Source organism: Perognathus longimembris, chromosome 20, assembly GCF_023159225.1.
Source record: "Perognathus longimembris pacificus isolate PPM17 chromosome 20, ASM2315922v1, whole genome shotgun sequence".
NCBI lineage: Eukaryota > Metazoa > Chordata > Mammalia > Rodentia > Heteromyidae > Perognathus > Perognathus longimembris.
In genome coordinates this window covers 31,282,246-31,301,991 of record NC_063180.1, presented here as the reverse complement: position 1 = coordinate 31,301,991, position 19,746 = coordinate 31,282,246, and the positions used below count along the sequence as shown (strand labels likewise).

The window sequence follows — 19,746 nt, the reverse complement described above, 5'->3', positions numbered from 1 at the left end:
CCTCCGTCGAGAGCTCTGGGACTAGACTCCGCCTACGGGAGAGGACACGCCCATCGCCGAGCAACCCGTGGGCTTTCCGACCGGAAGAGGAGGTTGTAGTTACCAAGGCGACGCCACGCCGCCGGACCAGGTGAGCTGAACGCGTGTTCCCAGCGCTCTCACAGCTGCCAGACTCCCAATTGTAGCCCGGTCTCCAGGGGCTTTGAGGGGCCACCTCCTTATTCCGTACCAAGGAACCCCAAGGGGAACTTCGGACGGGCTCACCAGCCCGAGAACCCCTAAGCCTTTGCTGAGGAGAAGGGGGGCGCGTCTCTCTCCAGGGGCTCCGCCAACCCTAACTGTGGGGAAGGAAAGTGGTGTGAGCGGAGAGCGGGCAAATCCAGGAGTTATTTCTAGCTTGAGAGAGAGGTACGGTGCGAGAGTTTTAGGATTATTGAACACTCAACAAAGGTACCTGAAAAAGAAATCCTAAAAGGATGGAGAAAGAGTACAGTGAGCATTGACCCACTCGTGTCACAGTGCCATGAGGAGTGCCCCTAACCACAAAGAAAGGTCAGGTCTACCTCTGTGTCCGACGTTTAACTATTTTAAAGTTATAAATCGGGGAGCCAGTTGCTCAATAAAATAGGTTCTGTTCTCCCACCTTCGATAAAGACCTGGAAGGCTTGGCTGGCTTTTGGAATTCTTTTTTGTTTTTTCTTTTTCTTTTATTTCTTTTGTGCTGGTACAGGAACTTGAACCCAGGGTCTTGCACTTTTACCTGGCTTTTTCCTGCTCATGGCTGGCCAAACTACTTTTGTCACACCTGCACTTGGGTTTTCCTGAGACGCTTCTCTCCAATTAACCACCAAAAAGCTGGAAGGAGAAATGTGGTTCAAGTAGTAGAATGCCAGCCTGGAGCATTAAGAAAGAGCTCCAGGCCCTTTGTTCAGGCCACAGTATTGGCACTGAAGAAAGAAAGTAACAGGATTCCAAATTCTCCTTCTTCACAGCACACCTCACCTTGCATTGACCTGAAAGGTGTCTGTGTCATCTCAATATGCTTACTAGATGTGAAGGCCTTGTTCTAGGACTGTGATCAATCAGGAAAGTACCAGTCTCTGGAATAAATAGTCCTCGTAAGACTCAGCGCTCTGTGCCTGCTTGCTTGTCCTCTCTCTAAATTCCATTGCTTACTTTGTACTCAGCTTCTCAGTTGCAGGCCGGAAGTTCCCAGTGCCACCTCTGCGATGTCCTCCAAGGCTCAAAAGACAAGACTCCCTGGTTTTATAAGAAAGGGACCGCTGGAGTTTCCATCCCCAACGGAGAAGGACTGGCCTAAGGATGATGAGAAGGACTATACCTTCCTTGACCCAGAAAGGGGCCTGGATTCCCTGCCGCAGCCTTACCGGATGATCAACAAGGTAGTGAACTCCCTGTTTGAGCAGACATGGGAAGTTATTGAAGAGAGAGAGGCCGTGAGGGAAGCGGAACTCAACCGGGTCAGGCCCACCGTGTACTCCTCGACAGAGGAAATCCAGGTACGGAGCAGGCAGCTGACTGGGCTCAGGGGGCAGGGGGTGGGAGGGCGTGGCTCAACCTTCTCTCTGCTGAGTATAAAGGAATTCCAGCCAGAAACCGTCATTCAATAAGACTGGTGCATTTCTTAGCGATTGTAGGCATGCCATGGTTGGTAAAAATCGATCTGGTAATTTCCTGGGGAAATAAGGTGTTCTGGCTAATTATTATATAGAAGGGTTTTCCTACTCAGCTTGAGATTGCAAATCTTCCTTAATGTGTCCATACAATTGTCTTGCTTAGTGGTTGAGAATCTGTCAGAACCTTAGCCGCTGTTCTTCCCATGAGGCCCTAGGTGAGCCGGGCCCAGGACTGTGGTCCTGTTTAGCCTTGGAAATGTACATCACTTTCTCTGGCCTCTTACTGCCCAAAGTGAGATACTGTCAGTTTAGAGGTGCTCTCTCTAGGGTCCCCTATGGAATGTGAGCTCCTGGTACTTGAAGACAGTGACAGCCTAGAATCATTCCTTTTTCTTTTCTTTTCCTTTGATTTGGTTTTCCTAGCTCAATAGAATGTCCACTTGTATGGCTATTTCCCAAGACTATCTGTTCATCGGCGGAACAAGGGGCTTCTCCATCTACCACCTGTCCAGCACTAAACGAATATACATCTGGGAGAAACTTAAGGTTGATGTCACTGCCATCTGGGCTGCAGATCTAGGGAATGAAATACTTATTACTCCAGTGGATGAAATGGGTATTTGTCTTTTTAATTTTCCTTTTTTTTTTTTTGGCCAGTCCTGGGCCTTGGACTCAGGGCCTGAGCACCTGTCCCTGGCTTCTTTTTGCTCAAGGCTAGCACTCTACCACTTGAGCCACAGTGCCACTTCTGGCCATTTTCTATATTATGTGGTGCTGGGGAATTGAACCCAGGGCTTCATGTACATGAGGCAAGCACTCTTGCCACCAGGCCATATTCCCAGCCCCTTAATTTTCCTTTTTAGCCTGATCTACAGGGATCTGTAGGCCGGTGTTCAGTGTCATCTACCCCTGGGAAAAGAGCAGGGTCAAGAATTAGACAGCACAGTGTGGCATGCCAGGCACATGTTAACCCATTTGTTCCTTTAGTTGCTTATTTATTTATGCCAGTACTGGGGTTTGAACTCAAGGCCTTGCACTCTTGCTTGGCTTTTTAGCTCAAGGTTGGTGCTCTGCCACTTGAGCCACACTTCCTCGTCTGGATTTTTGTTGATTAACTGGAGATTTTTAAAAAGAAATAGCTTGTATTTGTTTGCCAGGATTGGTTTGAACCTGATTCTTAACTCTTGGTGTCCTGAGTAGTTACATTTGTAGGTTTAAGTCACTGGTGCTCAGCACAAAGGAATTTTTGGTGTACCTATTTTTTGTGAGTTTTCTGTAAGTGTAAATTCAAAATAAAAAGCTTAATAAAAACCTAGCTCTGTAATCGTAACTGCTCAAGAGGCTGAGATCTGAGGTAAGCGGAGGGGACCTGGGATGGAGCACAGCCTGCAGGACGGAGGAAGGGGAGAGGGAGGCAGGCTCAGGACGGGGCTCCCTTGTGCTTACATTCCCACCTGTTTTTCTGTTTCAGGTGTGGTCAGACTGTTTTACTTTTATAAGGACACCCTTTTCCTCATCAAAGCCATCAATGAAGCAGTAAGTTCCTGTTCTTTTTTGCTTTTAGAAGAAAGTGACTTCAAATTAATAAAGGCAGAAGTTAATGAAGAGGAAATAATCGCTGTTAAAATATCCACACCAAATATTAGCACATCCAAGTTCACTAGACAAACATTCCTGGACTTACAAGCACTGCTAGACCCCAGCACAGAAATAATGGAAGAATTCAATACCCACTCTCCCTAACAATCACACAAACGATGAAAGTAAAACTAAAAGGAACCTCAGTACTAAATGACACTACAGCCCAAGTAGATGTAACAGATATCTCTGGAACATTCCAAGCCAGCCTGAGCACAAAATTCTGTGAGACTCTTATCTTCAATTAATGAGGACAAAGCTGGAAGTGGAGGTGTGGCTCCACGGGTATAGTACCAGTCTTGAGTTTTAAAAAAGGCCAAGCAAGAGCTTGAGGCCCTGAGTTCATGACTTAGTATTGGCATGTACACACACACACACACACACACACACACACACACACACACACACACACACACAGAAGATGAAGAGCCTGGGTAGAAGAGTGCTTGCTTAGCAAACTTTTAGCACTGGGTTCAACCACTCACTAGTACAGCAAAAATCAAGAAAAAGATCACAAATGAATTCTTTTTATTTATTTATTTATTTATTTATTTATTAGAGTCTTTTTTTTTTTTTTTTTTTTTTTTTGGCCAGTCCTGGGCCTTGGACTCAGGGCCTGAGCACTGTCCCTGGCTTCCTTTTGCTCAAGGCTAGCACTCTGCCACTTGAGCCACAGCGCCCCTTCTGGCCGTTTTCTGTATATGTGGTGCTGGGGAATCGAACCCAGGGCTTCATGTATGCGAGGCGAGCACTCTTACCACTAGGCCATATTCCCAGCTCCCACAAATGAATTCTTAATTTAGGAGTTTATCAACCTAACTAGTCCAGGCTCCTTATTCACTAGTAGCGTGTAATCATACTGAGCCTTTCTCAGCTTGCCCAGAAACAAAGGGTTCAGGCCCAGCTTGCACTGGCCATTAGTGCAGCGGTCAGCTGAATATTTAGTGACATATACTTCAAACATCTGAATAACCAAATGTCAGCACAGACATCAGGGGTTGCCAACCTGACTGGGAGATTTCCACACCTGGGCCCAAATCATCAGGAACTAGGCCTAAAGCCCTTCTAGCTGGGAAACACGTTGCACTCTTCCTGTCCCGCTGTGCATGTGCAAAGAGTGGGAAGCATCCGTCCCTGTCCCAAGCTTTGCAGGGACCTCCGAGGGGACCACGAAAGGCCCTGATATCACCTCCCTTTGACCAGGCTGTGCCTTTCCCCACAGGAGGACAGCAGCAAGCAGAGCACCTGTGTCCAAGTGGAGATCTCCAAAGGCGGGGACTTTGCCGCTTTCCTCCTGCAAGGCAAGCTCCCCATTTGCATCCATTCCTAGAGCCTCTTCTCTAGAAGCCACTTTACACCTAGGGAAGAGATGCAAGGAGAGACCAGAACTCCCCTGCATCCTTCCCTGGCTTCCCCATGGCCTACACTGAGGAGCAGGACGGAGGTGCAAATGACATTGACACAGTGCCACTCACTAGTGCTGCTGCTGCTGAATGACCACCAGGCAGACTTCCTCAGTCCCCCACTGAGTGTTCTGCGTGTGCCTTAAGGTACAGTCGAGGTTGCCATGTCACATAGAGTCACACGTCACCTCATCTTCTCCCGTCCGTGTGGCTTCCTGCATGGCTGCTTCTTAGGGCCATGAGACTTCAAGAGTCAGAGGTTTAGCTGGGTGCCAGTGGCTCACATCTGTAATCCTAGCTGCTCAGGAGGCTGAGATCTGAGGATCATAGTTCAAAGTCAGCCTGGGAAGGCAAATCCATGAGACTCTTATCTCCAATGAACCACCAGAAAACCAGAAGTGGCAGAGCCCGAACCTTGAGCTGAAGAGCTCAGGAACAGTACCCAGATGTAGAGTTCAAATGGGGGTTTTCTCAGGATTCCGTTGAGACAGTCAGCATGGAGGCAAGACTCCCGTGTCTTCCTCCCCTATTAATGACCGTGCTGTCACTCCAATCCTCTCAGCCTCGGGAGTAGCTGGGATTACAAGTGTGCCCTATTCCACCCAGCTTTTTTTTTTCTTTTTTGGCAGATTTTGTAATCTATAGAGAACAGGTCACTGAGGCCAGCTCACACACTGGGGAAGACGATTTAAAGACTTCTTGGAAGCAGGGAAATGAACAATGTTTGGACACATGATAAAGCTAGCACAGTAATTGAAAAAAAACATTTTAGGAGGAGATACTTTGGGGTGATTAAAAACCCTATGTCTTCTTACAGTTACATGCACCCACTCAGCACCCTATTTCACTGTAGTTTCCACTGTTAATGTATTTCATTCAAATGCTTATCTTGATTTTCAGCTATTAAATATATGCATGAGGGAGTGGAGCTGTGGCTCAAGTGAGTGCCAGCCTTGGGTGAAAAAGCCCCAGGGATAGTGCCCAGGCCCTGGGTCCAAGCCTCAGTACCAACACACACACACACACACACACACACACGGTATATGGGCCTCCATACTTTCCTCAAAAGGCCCTCCAATGTTAGATGCTTGAGGAAAATGCATGTTTTACAATGCTTAATGTCTCAACGGCAGCTTTGATCCATCTGCATTTGTTCCTAGGGCTGCCTCAAGAAAGTGCCACGGGGCTGGGAATATGGCCTAGCAGTGGAATGCTTGCATAGCAGGCATGAAGCCATGGGTTCCATAAACAGAAAAAGCTGGAAATGGCCTTGTGGCTCAAGTGGTAGGGTGTTAGCTTTGAGCAAAAAGAAGCCAGCAGGGCTGGGAATCTGGCCTAGTGGCAAGAGTGCTTGCCTCATATACATGAAGCCCAGGGTTTGATTCCCCAGCACCACATATATAGAAAAAGTCCAGAAGTGGCGCTGTGGCTCAAGTGGCCGAGTGCTGCTAGCCTTGAGCATAAAGAAGCCAGGGACAGTGCTCAGGCCCTGAGTCCAAGGCCCAGGACTGGGAAAAAAAAAAGAAGCCAGGACACTGCTTAGGCCCTGAGTCCAAGCTAAGGTGTTCAGATTTTTTTTTTTTTTTGGTGGTGGTGATCCTAGGATTTGAACTCAGGGACTTATTCTTTTTTTTTAATTTATTTATTAATTAAACAAAAATTTTTTGACAAGGTGTTGTGCAAAAAGGGTACAGTTACATAGTAGGGCAGTGTGTACATTTCTTGTGATATCTTACACCCTGTTTTTCTTCCCTAGATCAGGTAGACATATATACAATATACAATGTACCAAGAACATATACAGTAGCCACATGGCCTACACCCAAGAAAATTCGCCTAGGGCTTTAAATGTAATGTCGACATTAGACAATATGTCGACAGTAGTCTTATATGAACGTACATACATAGCTTTTGAGCTATTGTGTTCCACTGAGAGGTCAATTTTTGACCTTTATATGTTGAGTAGTTGTTTGGTTTTAGTTACATAATGTTGGGTCGCTGACCCAATCCTGTGGGAAATACCATTTGACAAGCAGTTTTTGGTTTCACAGACCTGGTCTCTACTGTCTCTCCGTCACCCCATCTTAACAGTCATATATCAGGGAGATCATGCCCCTTTGTTTTCTGTGTTCTAGGCTTGTCTCGCTCAACATTATTTGTTCAAGTTCTGACCATTTCCCTGCGAATAACGATATTTCACCATTCCTAATTGCTATGTAGTATTGTGTATAGGTACCATATTTTTTGGATCCATTCATCTGTGGAGGGGCATCTGGGTTGTTTCCATATTTTTGGCTATTGTGAATTGTGCAGCGATAAACATGGAAGTGCAAATGTCTTTTTGATATCTTGGGACCTGTTGTTCAGGATACATGCCTAGGAGTGGTATGGCTGGGTCATAGGGTAGGTCTATATTGAGCTTTTTGAGAAACCTCCATACTGATCTCCAAAGTGGTTGTACTAATTTGCACTCCCACCAACAATGGAGAAGGGTTCCTCTTTCCCCGCACCCCCTCCAGCATTTGTTGTTGTCAGGGACTTATTCTTGCTAGGCAGTCCCTGTACCCCTTGAGCCACACTCCTGGCTCATCTTGCTTTAGTCACTTTGTGAATAGGATTCTTGCTTCTTTATTTTTGCCTGCGGCTGTGTCGGATCATGACTCTCTTATTTGGGCTGATAGGCATTACCCCACCATGCCCAGCGTTTTATTGGTTAAGATGGGGGGAGGCGGGTCTTAGGAACTTCCGGCTCACAAACTTTGTTTCTCCCTTGGCTGACCTCAAACCATGATCTTCCTCAGTCTTAGCCTCCCAAGTAGCTGGGATTACAGGCACAAGCCAGTGGGCCACCTCCCCAGTGTGTCAGGTTTCCTTATAGAAGGCGAGCCTGTGTTGATAACAAGATGCCATCCACAGCCAGTCCTGTTCTAACCTTCCCTGCCTGGCCCTCGTCTGCTCCACAGCATGGAGCACAGGCAGAGCAGACACGCATGTGCGAGGCCCCTGACTCCCTTGGATGGCGGCCGCTGGAGAGGACCGCCAGCTCTTCCTGGGAAAGTTATTTAGAGAGTGGGACTTGCAAAAACCATTGCAAAACGGCCTCCCCTTCCGCACATTCCAGTGGCTGTCCCCCGGGCCCTGCGGCAGGGCCAGTCTCCCCCATCTCCTGGCCAGGCCTCAGGTCTGAGAAAAGGGCCCTTCCCCACCCAGAGCCTGCTGCACTTGCTCAATGGCCCTTTGTTCCCCTGGCAGGGTCTGGAGAAGTTTGGCTGGACGTGCACAGACTGCCCAAGGACACGTGGATAAAGGAGGTGGAGCACCCGCAGCTCAGCCTGAACTCAAGGAGAAAAGTCAAACCCTTGGTAGGAAACACTGCCATTCCAACCAGGACACCGCTTCCCCACCCTACCCCCAAGCCCCCCCCCCAAGTCCCCACGGGGTCCCCAGAGCAGCACAGGCCTGGGCACTGTGAGAGGGGATGAGATGAGAGGCCCAGCTCTCCATCTCCTTCCCTACTGTGACAGATCAATCCTAGCTACTCTGAAGGTTGAGATTTGAGGATCTGAGAACCACCAATTGACCTTAAGGTCCCAGGAGCCATGGTCCAGTGTGGGAGAGGGCCTCCCAGCCCGCATCCCCGGCCCCTACCCACCCCCGGGCCCCCATGCCCAGCCCATGCCTGCACTCCCCGCAGGGGCAATGTTGGGTGGGGAGGGGAGAGCCCTTCAGCAAACCTGCCATGAAGTAACCTCTCCCTTCTCTCCTCAGAACGCTCTCGACAGTGTTCCTTCAGAAATTTTAGAAACAGTGGTAAGAAACTTTAAAGAAAATCTCCAGAGTGGCTTGAGTTGTACTGTAAATGTTCTGGTTTTGATTTGAATTTGCACCTCGGGTACCCCATGTGGAGACACCCCACAAGGCCGGAACCCGGCCTCTGTCTTCATCCATGTCCTACCCCGAGGAGAACGGGGCACTCACACAGAGGTGGGGGGCTGACCTAAGGGCGCTGCCCTGGCCAGCTGTCCTGTCCTCCCTCCTCGTGTCCGTGTCTTGCAGTATTTGCTCTGGCCGATGGCTTCGGTGTCCCCCAGATTGCTCTTCTCCTTTCCAGGATGTGAGTATCTGCTTCCGAGGTGACGTGAAGCTGAGCCAGCCATCCTTCCTGATGAAGATCAAGCCGCCCAAGCCCGTGTCAGGTCAGCGGGCTCCATGAGCGCTCAGCTTACCACCCGCTTCTCCATGTTCCCCTTCTTGGCCTTTCTCCACATTTTCCTATCTTTTCTACTTATGAGCAGCAATATCCAATTCAATGCATATTTCCAAAGAGGAAGTTATTTTAAATTTGTAAGCTTCTGGGGCTGGGATGTAGCTCAGTGGCAAAGCGCTTGCCTAGCAAGTGCAGCATCCTGGGTTCCATCCCCTGTACCAAAAAAAAAAATTGTAGGGCTGGGAATATGGCCTAGTGGGAGAGTGCCTGCCTCGTATACATGAGGCCCTGGGTTCGATTCCTCAGCACCACATATACAGAAAATGGCCAGAAGTGGCACTGTGGCTCAAGTGGTAGAGTGCTAGCCTTGAGCAAAAAAGAAGCCAGGGACAGTGCTCAGGCCCTGAGTTCACGGCCTAGGACTGGCCAAAAAAAAAAAAAATTGTAAGCTTCTGGGACCTCAAAATAAAAGGAAATGTACATGTGGGCCGGATGCTAACAGGATTACAAGCTCAGGAAAGGGAGATGCAGTTTCTTTGTGCCAGTACTTCAGCTTGAACCCAGGGCTTCATATCCTTGTTTGACTTTTTTTGCTCAAAGCTGGCACTCTGCCACTTGAGCCACACCTCTACTTCCAGCTTTTTTGCTGGAGATGGAGATAGAATCACACAGACTTTTCTACTTGGGCTGGCTTTGAACTGTGATCCTCTATATCTCAGCCTCCTGAGTAGCTAGGATCACAGGCATGAGCCACCACTAGCTGAAGAGGAAGTTATTTCTTTTTGTCTGTCGTGGGGCTTGAACTCAGAGCACTGTCCCTAAGCCTCTGTGTTCAAGGCTAGTGCTTTACCACTTGAGCCACAGCACCACTTCCTGTTTTTGAGTGGTTAATTGGAGATAAGAGTGTCTAAAGACTTTTCTGCCCAGGCTGGCTTTGAATCACAATCCTCAGATCCCCAGTCTCCTGAGTAGATTAGATTATAGATTCCCAGCAAGCTTCCCCCCCCACCCCGGGGCTTGATGAGCTCAGGGCCTGAGCACTGTCCCTGAGTTTCTTTTTGCTCTAAGCTCACACTCTACCACTTGAGCCACAGCGCCACTTCTGGCTTTTTCTGTATATGTGGTACTGAGGAATTGAACTCAGGACTTCATGCATGCTAGGCAAGTACTCTACCACTAAGCCACATTCCCAGCCCACCAGGTGGGAGCAAGAAGGGCTGAGCTGGGACATGGTGATGGGGGGTGTCTGCCTGCATGGGGTTGGCAACTGAATGCCAGGGGAAATAAAGGCAGGGAGGCTCAATGTCCTGACTACATTCTGGAATCTTTTCAACCAAGGCACCACATTTAAAAGCCCCCTAGAAGTGTTTAGCAAAATGGAAGACTGGTGCGGGCTGGGCTCGGGACAGAACCATTTCATCCGGGAGAGCCAGTGGGAGCAGCACGCAGACATCTTCTACTCTTCCTACAAGAAGTACCTGGACTGGGACCCGGAGGAGGAGCTGCTCAGGTGAGCCAGGCCGCTGGACACCCGCCCTCCCTCCTGCTCCCAGAGCCGGGCACTGCCAGCATTGCTCCTTACCAAGCAGTGAGCCTGGCTCTGACGCGGGTCCCCCCTCACCAGCATGGCCACGTTCCACTTCCTGCTCCCCAGCTGCATCACACTGATGCCCGGAGAAGCCAAGGGCCCCCTGGGTGAGTGCGCGCAGCCTGGGCATCCCACAGGCTGCTCTGAGCTCTCCCACCGATGCAGCACACGCAAGCTGGCAGGGTGGGGAGGGGGACATCAGGCCTGAGGGGCCTGAGGGATCCGGGGTCCTGAGCGGGGAGGCTTGGGCCCCCTGGGTGGTGCTGCCGCCGAGGACCCCACAAGACTGCTCCCATCATCTGACAGCAAACCACACACAGCTAAAACCCCATGGGCCAGAGTTGAGGCATGGCTCAAGTGGTAGAGCACCAGCCTCGAGCAGCAAGGCCAAGCAACAGCATGAGTCCCTGAGTTCAAGCCCCAGCATACACAAATACACACATGCACACGCATGCACACACACGCACACACCAGGGACCAAGGAGACAGGAAATGCTTAGACGATATGAAAGCAGCCCAGCGCACGTGTGCCCATTCTCCCTGCGGAAACAAGTGGAGGAGCAGCCATAGTGAAGAACAGACCTGGGAGACTTCCCTGGTGCTTACACGGCGCCTGGCCTCCCCTCCATCCCAGGAGCGGCCTCCGTCCTCTGCGTGCACTGGACTGGCAGCCACAACCTCTTCCTCTACTCCCTGAACAGAGTGATGAAGGGTAAGGTCTTCCCTGGAGCTGCCCGGCCCAGGCTCCGAGCCCAGCCGTGTGGCCCCCACCTCCAGGTCACACTAGGAAAACACAGTTGTGTAGGCAGAAATGGGGTGCTCCCTGTTTGGGGTGCCACCTCAAGGTGAACAGTACGGATGAGCAGCAGACCTAAGCCATGGTGGGGGGGGGGCGGGGACCCTCGGCAGGGAAGCTGAAGGGAGAGTGGCCTAGATTCAGAGGCCAGTGCTGGGCCTGCCCTGATGGCCAGCTGTAGTCCGGATGGCCAGCTCCTGCCACCTCCTGCCTTCTGGCCTGCAGCAGAGCTGGTTAGCTGTGCCATCGCTGAGCTCTGCCTGAGTTTCTAATGATTAGCAAAATCCAGAAACAAAAACCCAGCTAGGAAGCTGGGCGCCAGGAGGCTCACGCCTGTATTCCTAGCTACTCAGGAGGCTCAGACCTGAGGATGGAGGTTTGAAGCCACTCTGGGCAGGACTCTGATCTCTAAACTACCAAAAGGCCAGCAGCAGAGCTGTGGCTCAAGTGGTAGAGCACCGGCTTTGAGTGAAATAGCTAAGTGACAGTGCCCAGGCCCTGAATTCAAGCCCACGTACCTACAGACACTGAAGTGACACCATGTTGGAAAAGCTCTTAGGCCCTGTCCAGCACCTAGCAGCAGAGCGAGCACTGGCAGAGGAGAGGTGGAGAGTGCAGTTGGGGGTGGGGGTAGTGTCTGCAGGAGGCCAGCACGTGACATTCCCCTCCTCTCCTCTCTCTAGACCCTGAGGGTGTGTGGCCCAGTGCTGCGCCCATCACCATGTCCCAGCTCAGCCCTTCTTGCTCCCACCTGGTGCTGGCCTGCGAGGACGGCGTGCTCACACTCTGGGACCTGTCTGAAGGTGAGCCGCCCTCCCACCCCACAGACACGCGCACTCACACAGTTCACACACCCACACACATCCTGTCTCCATCTTTCTCCAGGATTCCCCCTGGGGGTTGTGGCACTTCCGGAGGAAAGTCTGTGTGAAAGCATTCACTTCCTGAGGTACTTCGTGGTCCACAAAGGGCAGAACCTGTTCCCCGAGGACGTGGTGAAGTCGTGCATGAAGTGCGTGGTGCTCTGCACCGACAGCTCCCTACACCTGGTGACGGCCGGAGGGGCGCAGGGCCCCAGCATCAGCGAGCTCCTGAGCAGGTCTGTGTCGGACGTGCCCCTTAGGACGGCCCCAGTGAGCCAGGGCACCCGCAGTCCAGGGCTCTCAGACGTGCTCCATGGTGACAGTGTACCCGTGCCAGCCTGCACTCAAGCTGTCACTCACCCAAGACTTGTCAGTTAGGGGTCTCCAAACTCACAAGCCTGCCTCGACTGTCTAAGTGCTGGGATAGCAGGCATGCGCCATGGTGCTCAGCTTAAGCCTCTCCTTTTGATGAGAGTTACTGCCCGATAGGGCCAGGGGCTTGTTCAGTCCACCACATTGCTTTTCTAAATTCCTCATTCGGAAGTCACCGTGTAAGCAGGACTCTCCCCACACGCATTTCTGTTAATGAACAGGACCAGATTCTTCATGTTCTCCCATTTGTTTTTCCGATGGCCGAGTCCTGACTTGCTTTGCAAGTGTTCACACAGTGCTGCGGGGGCGGCGCGGGCCGCTTTGGTGGGACTTTCACGAAGCAGCCTCCTGCTCATGGAACGGCGGTGGTCCTAGTTTTTATCTCCTGGTGCACATGCTAGAGGTTTCCCTGGACAGAGGCCTGGGAGAGGAGGTTGAAAGTGTGGACCCTTTAAAGTAGGAGGTGCCCGTGTGTTTTGTGTCCTGCAGGCCTGAGAAGCACCCAGAAGAAGCACCCTGTGCAGTGGCCCCCGTCCCAGCCCTGCCTGGCATGGTAGGTTCCCACCTTTCCTTTCTCTCCTGTGAGTACCGTTTACCTTTCCTTCCCCAAATATGTATTGACAGCCTACTATGTGCTAGGATGGGGCTCCTACTGTGTGTGAGGATGGACTCACTTTTGGGTGCAGATAAGGAAGTCTGGGGGTGGCAGTGCGGCATCACCTTCTCTGCTATGGGGCGCGGAGGCTGGGCCCTCGAGCTGGGGAGCTGGGCACATGGGCAGCGGGTGGCGACCCCACAGCTTTCCTCACGCTGTTCCCAGCGGCCTCCACCCTTGGCCTTCCCATGAGGGCACCCAGTCCCGAGGCCCCGCCCACCGCGCCTTTGTCTGCTTCCTAGGTGCTGCTGTTCACCAAGAGCGGCACTGTGAACCTCATGGATGTGGGCAAGGCCCAGATCCTCTGCGCCTTCGCGCTCCCCGCGCACCACGAGCTGGCCTCCCCCTGGGAGCCCATGTTTGTTGTGTCCTCGCACCACCCGTATTTCCTGCTCCACGGTATGGGGGAGCACACACCAGCTGCCTGTTCCCAGCCTTCAGGGTTCCCCCAGCTCAGCCAGGGGTACCACCTCGCCCCGGACCCCAGCACCTCATCTCTTTCAGGAGGCTACCCGAGTGGACACACCAAATCCACAGATGACAGCAAGGACGTCGCCAATTCCATCTTCTGCTTTCATTTTGAGGCCTATCCACCCCTGGAAGACATCTGCAAAAACCACACCATCTCCCAAAAGGACCTGGCCGACAGCAAGGACTTCCCCCAGGTGCAGCCTCTGGAGAGAATCTGTGAGCACCTGCTCCAGAGCAGGTAAGGGCTGCCCGTCGTCCCGGGCCCACAGGCCCAGCTGTGCCCACTGGCTGGCAGGTTATTTGGCTCTTGCACCTGATCCGAGATGTGCGAGCACACGTGGAACCTCGTAGTCCTGGTTCAAATCCTGACTCTAAGACCTGGTGTGAGCTGCCTGACCTCATAGAGCCTGACTTCTCCCTCACCAGGCTGTGTTCTGGATGTGTGTGCCTCGGTGTGTGTGTGTGTGTGTGTGTGTGTGTGTGTGTGTGTATGCACGTGCACACATATGTATGCACATACCAGTACTAGGGCTTGAACTCAGGGCCTCACTCTTGCTTGGCTTTTTCACTCAAGGCTGGTATTCTCCCCCACTTCCAGCTTTTTTTTTTTTTTTTTTGGCTAGTCCTGGGGCTTGAACTGTTGTCCCCCGCTTCCTTTTGCTCAAGGCTAGCACTCTACCTCTTGAGCCACAGCGCCACTTCTGGCTTTTTCTGAGGAATCGAACTGTGTATATAGACCACATTTTCTTGATTCATTCATCTACTGAGGGGCATCTGGGTTGGTTCCATATCTTGGCTATGGTAAATAATGCTGCCATGAACGTGGTTGTGCTGGTAGCTCTAGTATGGCCTTGTTTGTGATCATTCAGGTAAATGCCCAAAAGTGGAGTTGCTGGGTCATAGGGGAGCTCTATGTTTATAGTCTTTTGAGGAACCTCCATACTGCTTTCCAGAATGGTTGAACAAGTTTACACTCCCACCAACAGTGTAGAAGTGTTCCCTTTTGGACACATCCCTGCCAGCATCTGTTATTATTAGATTTCTTTTTTTTTTTTTTTTTTTGGCCAGTCCTGGGCCTTGGACTCAGGGCCTGAGCACTGTCCCAGGCTTCTTCCCGCTCAAGGCTAGCACTCTGCCACTTGAGCCACAGCGCCGCTTCTGGCCGTTTTCTGTATATGTGGTGCTGGGGAATCGAACCTAGGGCCTCGTGTATCCGAGGCAGGCACTCTTGCCACTAGGCTATATCCCCAGCCCGTTATTAGATTTCTTGATAACGTTCTTTCTAACTGGGGTGAGGTGGAATCTCAGTGTTGTTTTGATTTGCATTTCCTTTATGGCCAGAGATGTTGAGCATTTCTTTTTTTTTTTTTTTGCCAGTCCTGGGCCTTGGTCTCAGGGCCTAAGCACTGTCCCTGGCTTCTTTTTGCTCAAGGCTAGCACTCTGCCACTTGAGTCACAGCACCACTTCTGGCCATTTTCTGTATATGTGGTGCTGGGGAATTGAACCCAGGGCTTCAAGTATAGGAGGCAAGTGCTCTTGCCACTAGGCCATATCCCCAGCCCGATGTTGAGCATTTCTTCACGTGTTTATTGGCCATTCTCATTTCCTTTTCAGAGAAGTCTCTCTTTAATTCTTTAGCCCACTTTTTAATGGGTGGTTTCTTCTTTGAGTATTTGTTTTGGGGGATTTAACTTTTTGAGTTCTAAGATAATTTTCTATATGAGGCCCTTATCTGTTGTATGGCTAGTGAGGATCTTCTCCCTACCTCCGGCTTTTTGCTATTTAGTGGGAGATAGGAGTTTCTCTTGGGGCTGGGGATATGGCCTAGTGGCAAGAGCGCTTGCCTCGTATACATGAAGCCCTCTGTTCGATTCCCCAGCACCACATATACAGAAAATGGCCAGAAGTGGCGCTGCGGCTCAAGTGGCAGAGTGCTAGCCTTGAGCAAAAAGAAGCTAGGGACAGTGCTCAGTCCCTGAGTCCAAGGCCCAGGACTGGCAAAAAAAAAAAGTTTCTCTGATTTGTCTGCATGGACTAGCTTTGAACCTTGAGCCTCAGATCTCAGCTCCTGAGTTGCTAGGATCACAGATGTGAGCCACTAGTGCCTGACCTGGACATCCTGATCATGCCTAATTTCTAGGGCTTGTAGGTATTAAATGAGACAACACAGGAAGTGCCAAGCAGAGCGTGACTCCTCAGTAAGTAGCAGAGGTGACCATTTGTGTCCTTGCTAAGCCTAAGTGCTGGCGAGCCACCAGCATGAGTCCTGGACAGCAGCCCCTCTGCTTCCCATCTAGGGGCTCCCCAGTCTTCAGGAGGGAGGGATAGCTGACATGGCCTTGACTAAAGGCACACCGCCACCGCCCTGCCATTCCCTTCTTACCCTGCTCTCCAGATGCGGGCAAGGGTCACAACATCTACAAACTGCTGTGAACTGGCTCAGGAAAAATGTCTGTAGAAAGAGACAGGAGGAGAGAGATAGAACATTAACAACTTGAGTCTACGTGAAGGTTCACGAGACCGTGTGTACCTTTTTTATAGGTTTGAAGTCTTTTCAAAGCAGTGGCTAGGGCGTGGTTACCGAGTGCTGCCCGTGGCCCAGTCCCAGAGGAAGGTGGGCACGTGGCACGCCGAGCTCGGCTTCGGTGTGGCTCGCTTCCTCATTCTCTGCAAGTTTTCTACAACATAGATGAAAATGGCGGTGGGAAATGTTCAGGTCGGGGCTGTAGGGAGGGTCTGTCCTCCCCTTGGGAGGGGGCCAGGGCCTGGGGCTCTGGGAAGCCCTGGCTCAGGGTCTCAGTCAGTGACTGACAGGCCTGTGGTGTAGCAGCACATAGTGCGGCATCCTATGGCAGAGCAAGGCCACCTCTGGGACCTGGAAGCAAAAGGGCAGTGATGGTCCATGGTCCCCCGTGCCATAAGCTCCCACCAGGCCCAGGGCAGAAAGGTTCCACCACCCCCAGCGGTGTGGCCACGCTGGGGGCCACACCTTTGATGGGGGGGGTACCTGCAAGAGACTCACCATCCAGCCCATAGCCCTTGTGAATAGTTCCCCCTCCCACCCCCACCCCTCCCCGGCTATGGAATAATCCATGGGAAAGCCTTCCAGAACTTACTTCATCACTTTGTGAGGACTGCTCTGATAAGAAAAGCATCATTTCTGCCTTGACACCCCCCCACCTCTGTTAACACCGAGGCCCATCTTGACTCCCAGTGGGGATGGGGGTGGGGGGGGCCTTGTCCCCCTCCCACTGCCTAGCAACTGACGGTGCCTCCCACAGGGCTGTGGGGGGAAGAGGCCAAGTCAGCAACGCTGAGCCGTTTCTGGTTTGGAAAACACTTGATTTTTGTTCTTCCTACTCTGAGGCTTAATGTCTCCGGTTCTCCCAGTGCCCCCCTCCCCCATTTCAGCCTGTCGTTTCCCAAATACACAGCAGCTTTGGGAAGATGTGTTGTGCACAGGACTTGGGTCAGCACACACATCCCACAGGCTTCACCTCTCCACGTACATCACCCCCCCCCCGTCACTTTCTGTCCGCTCTCGCGCCTGAAATAGCCTCCGCTGGCTCTAAAACTAGGTGAACGGTGAAGCTCTGTGTGGCAATGTGCTCTTCCCAGCCCGCCACAGTCTGCCAAGCTGCTTTCACAAAACAGCACCACCGCAGGACGCCGCCCGCCCAGGGCTTCCGAAGCAGCCCAGCGGGCACCCGGGGCACTGCCACCAGCCTGGAGCCCCTGCCTCTGCTGTGTCTGCATCTCTGACAGCCTCTGACGAATCCCGAGGACCCCAGCAAACAGATCCTGAGTTTCCGGCTCAGCTCCCATGCCCAAATGTGCACTGCAGCCCCACAGACCAAGCCAAAATCCTGCTGCCCTGCGCCCAGCACAAATGGAATGAAGGAGCGAGGCCGACCTACGCACGCTCTCCACAGTGACCTCTGGGATGGATTTCTTTCTTTCTCTCTTTCTTTCTTTCTTTTTGCCAGTCCTGGGCCTTGAACTCAGGGCCTGAGCACTGTCCCTGGCTTCTTTTTGCTCAAGGCTAGCACTCTACCACTTGAGCCACAGCGCCACTTCTGGCCATTTTCTATATATGTGATGCTGAGGAACCGAACCCAGGGCTTCATGTATACGAGGCGAGCACTTTACCACTAAGCCACATTCCCAGGGATCAGTTTCTTTTGGTTTGTTTTTGTGTTTCCAGTCACTCTAATAAGGCAGCCCAAGCTGACCTTGAACCTGCAACTTGCCTGTCTTCACCTCCAACAGTCACGCACTGTTATGCCCGGCTGTTTTGTGAAAGATTCTAAGGCTTGGCGTCCCACTATAGCAGGAAGTGTGATGTAGGAGGACTGTGGCCCAGGCATGGTTCTAGACAAAAAGTGAGATCCTATTACCAGCACAAGAAAGGGCCAGAAATATGGCTCAGCATTAAAGCACCTGCCTAGCAGGTAGGAGCCTCTGCTCTGAATTTAAACAACAAAATGTCCCTCTTGTTGTCCAGACACCACCTAGGCACCTAGGGCAGAAACCTTGAGGGGACAGCCTGCACCCCATAGCTCACTGCCAGCCCCTCCACCTGCTCACTGCTGCACACACCGTGCTGGGCAGCCTGCGTGAGCACTGCTGTGAGTGGCAGCTGGAGTATCACCGTGTAGCTCCCCCCCTTCCCCGCCCCGCCATGCACAGGGGTGCAGCTTTGTCCTGGGATCTGGGAGGTGGGGAACACTTCTCACCTCTCACCCTGCCCATGTGATCTGTTGCAGCTTCCAGAAGCAGAAGGCCCAGGGCCAGTGGGGCCGGCTGCGAAGGCTCTCCCTGATTCTCCAGAGAGAGAACCTGAAGAGGTGACACCACGTTGGGGCCTCAGCAGCCCGGGAGGGGACAGGACACCACCACGGACGGAGACGGGGACACCACAGAGACAGCATGCTGCAGCAGAGTACTCAAGGCCCTGGACTTGCAGCCTGTGGCCTCCAGGACCAGCTACCTCCACACACAGCCGTGGGTGCCCCTGCATGGCAGACGATGTCTCCCAAATAAACAGCAGTGCTGGTCCAGACCCCACAGTGCCTGACTGCCATGCCAAGGCATTCCCCCTTCACAGCATGAGGCCCAAGACAGTGCTTCTGCGAGCCACGAGACCCCCACACACCACATCTGCATTCCCCAGAAGCCAGAGGCCTGGGGTGAAGCTCAGCAGTGGAGGGGTTCTCAGCCCTGGGTTCATCCTCAGCACCCAAGGGAAGGGGAGGAGGAGGAGAAGGAGGAAGAGGAGGCAGGGCAGGGTAGGGAGGCCCGGGATGGGGAAGGGCAAGAGCTGGACTACCAGGGGAGGCTGGAAGGAACCCAAAGGTCCCGGCTTCTCTAGAAAGTGATCCTTCCAGAACCCGTGGGAGAGCGGCCCCTAGCGCTCCCTGAGGACGCTATGTGGTCGTGCTGAGAACTGCAGGAAGGGCGCTGGTAAAGCTCTAAAGCTAGCTGCGGACCAGGCTCTCCACTGCTGCCCCCACCTCCCCTAGTGCCACACGCTGACTGCCGGCAGCCCTGGACAACCCGTCTCCCTCCTCTTCCCTTCCCTCTCTTCACCACCCCCTCTCCTCCCCCCCCCACCAGTCCCCCTCAGGTCTCCTCCACTGTGTGAGAGGAGGCAGTGTGGGGGACACAGAAGCCCCTGGTGACCTATGTCACGTAGATGTCCTCTTTAGAAAGGCCACTGCCAGCCAGCAGTGAGCAGAGAGGCTGGCCTGGCCCCCCGCAGTCCCCACCTGGCCTGGCACCTCGGAGCTATGCCACCACTGGCTTGTCCCCTTCCCAGTAGGCCTTGGCTCCAGCCCAAGACAGCTGCTTGGGGCTCCCAGGAGTCCTGGACCCCATGATCTTGAGCTGAGCTAGCACACCCAGGGGATAGCACCTAGTCACATCAATACACCAGCACCAACACTGCCTGTGGCATCTTCCCTAAACTTCCCTGTCCTTCCAGTGGGCCTGTCACTGGGTTCCAGCTCTAGGTCAGGGTGTGGAGCTGGGAGTTGGTAGCTTCCCTCCGCAGACAGCAGGCTCCCTGGGCTGGGTCAGGAGGGGCCTCCAGCAGGAGGTGACCCCTTCCATCCCC

The 19,746-nt window shown here is 52.6% G+C and overlaps 1 protein-coding gene across 1 annotated transcript; it reads left to right on the top strand.

Annotated features, from left to right (window-relative positions):
• The first annotated feature begins 29 nt into the window (after window positions 1-29).
• Wdr93 (WD repeat domain 93) lies at window positions 30-18,632 on the top strand. Its single transcript, XM_048329648.1, has 17 exons — window positions 30-130; window positions 1,196-1,520; window positions 2,061-2,253; window positions 3,109-3,173; window positions 4,498-4,576; window positions 7,931-8,040; window positions 8,447-8,488; window positions 8,790-8,874; window positions 10,224-10,395; window positions 10,510-10,580; window positions 11,108-11,185; window positions 11,953-12,072; window positions 12,155-12,368; window positions 12,994-13,057; window positions 13,402-13,558; window positions 13,664-13,868; window positions 18,398-18,632. The coding sequence occupies exons 2-17, from the start codon at window positions 1,230-1,232 to the stop codon at window positions 18,480-18,482; spliced, it is 2,031 nt and encodes a 676-aa protein (XP_048185605.1). The 5' UTR covers window positions 30-130; window positions 1,196-1,229; the 3' UTR covers window positions 18,483-18,632.
• Window positions 18,633-19,746: the final 1,114 nt, after the last annotated feature.

Excerpts from the sequence above, each read along its gene's own strand:
- Wdr93 (XM_048329648.1), top strand. The coding sequence starts at position 1,230 with ATGTCCTCCAAGGCTCAAAAGACAAGACTCCCTGGTTTTATAAGAAAG. Across the intron at positions 10,396-10,509 it reads CCGGAGGAGGAGCTGCTCAG|CATGGCCACGTTCCACTTCC; the intron begins GTGAGCCAGGCC and ends CCCCCTCACCAG. Across the intron at positions 12,369-12,993 it reads ATCAGCGAGCTCCTGAGCAG|GCCTGAGAAGCACCCAGAAG; the intron begins GTCTGTGTCGGA and ends TGTGTCCTGCAG.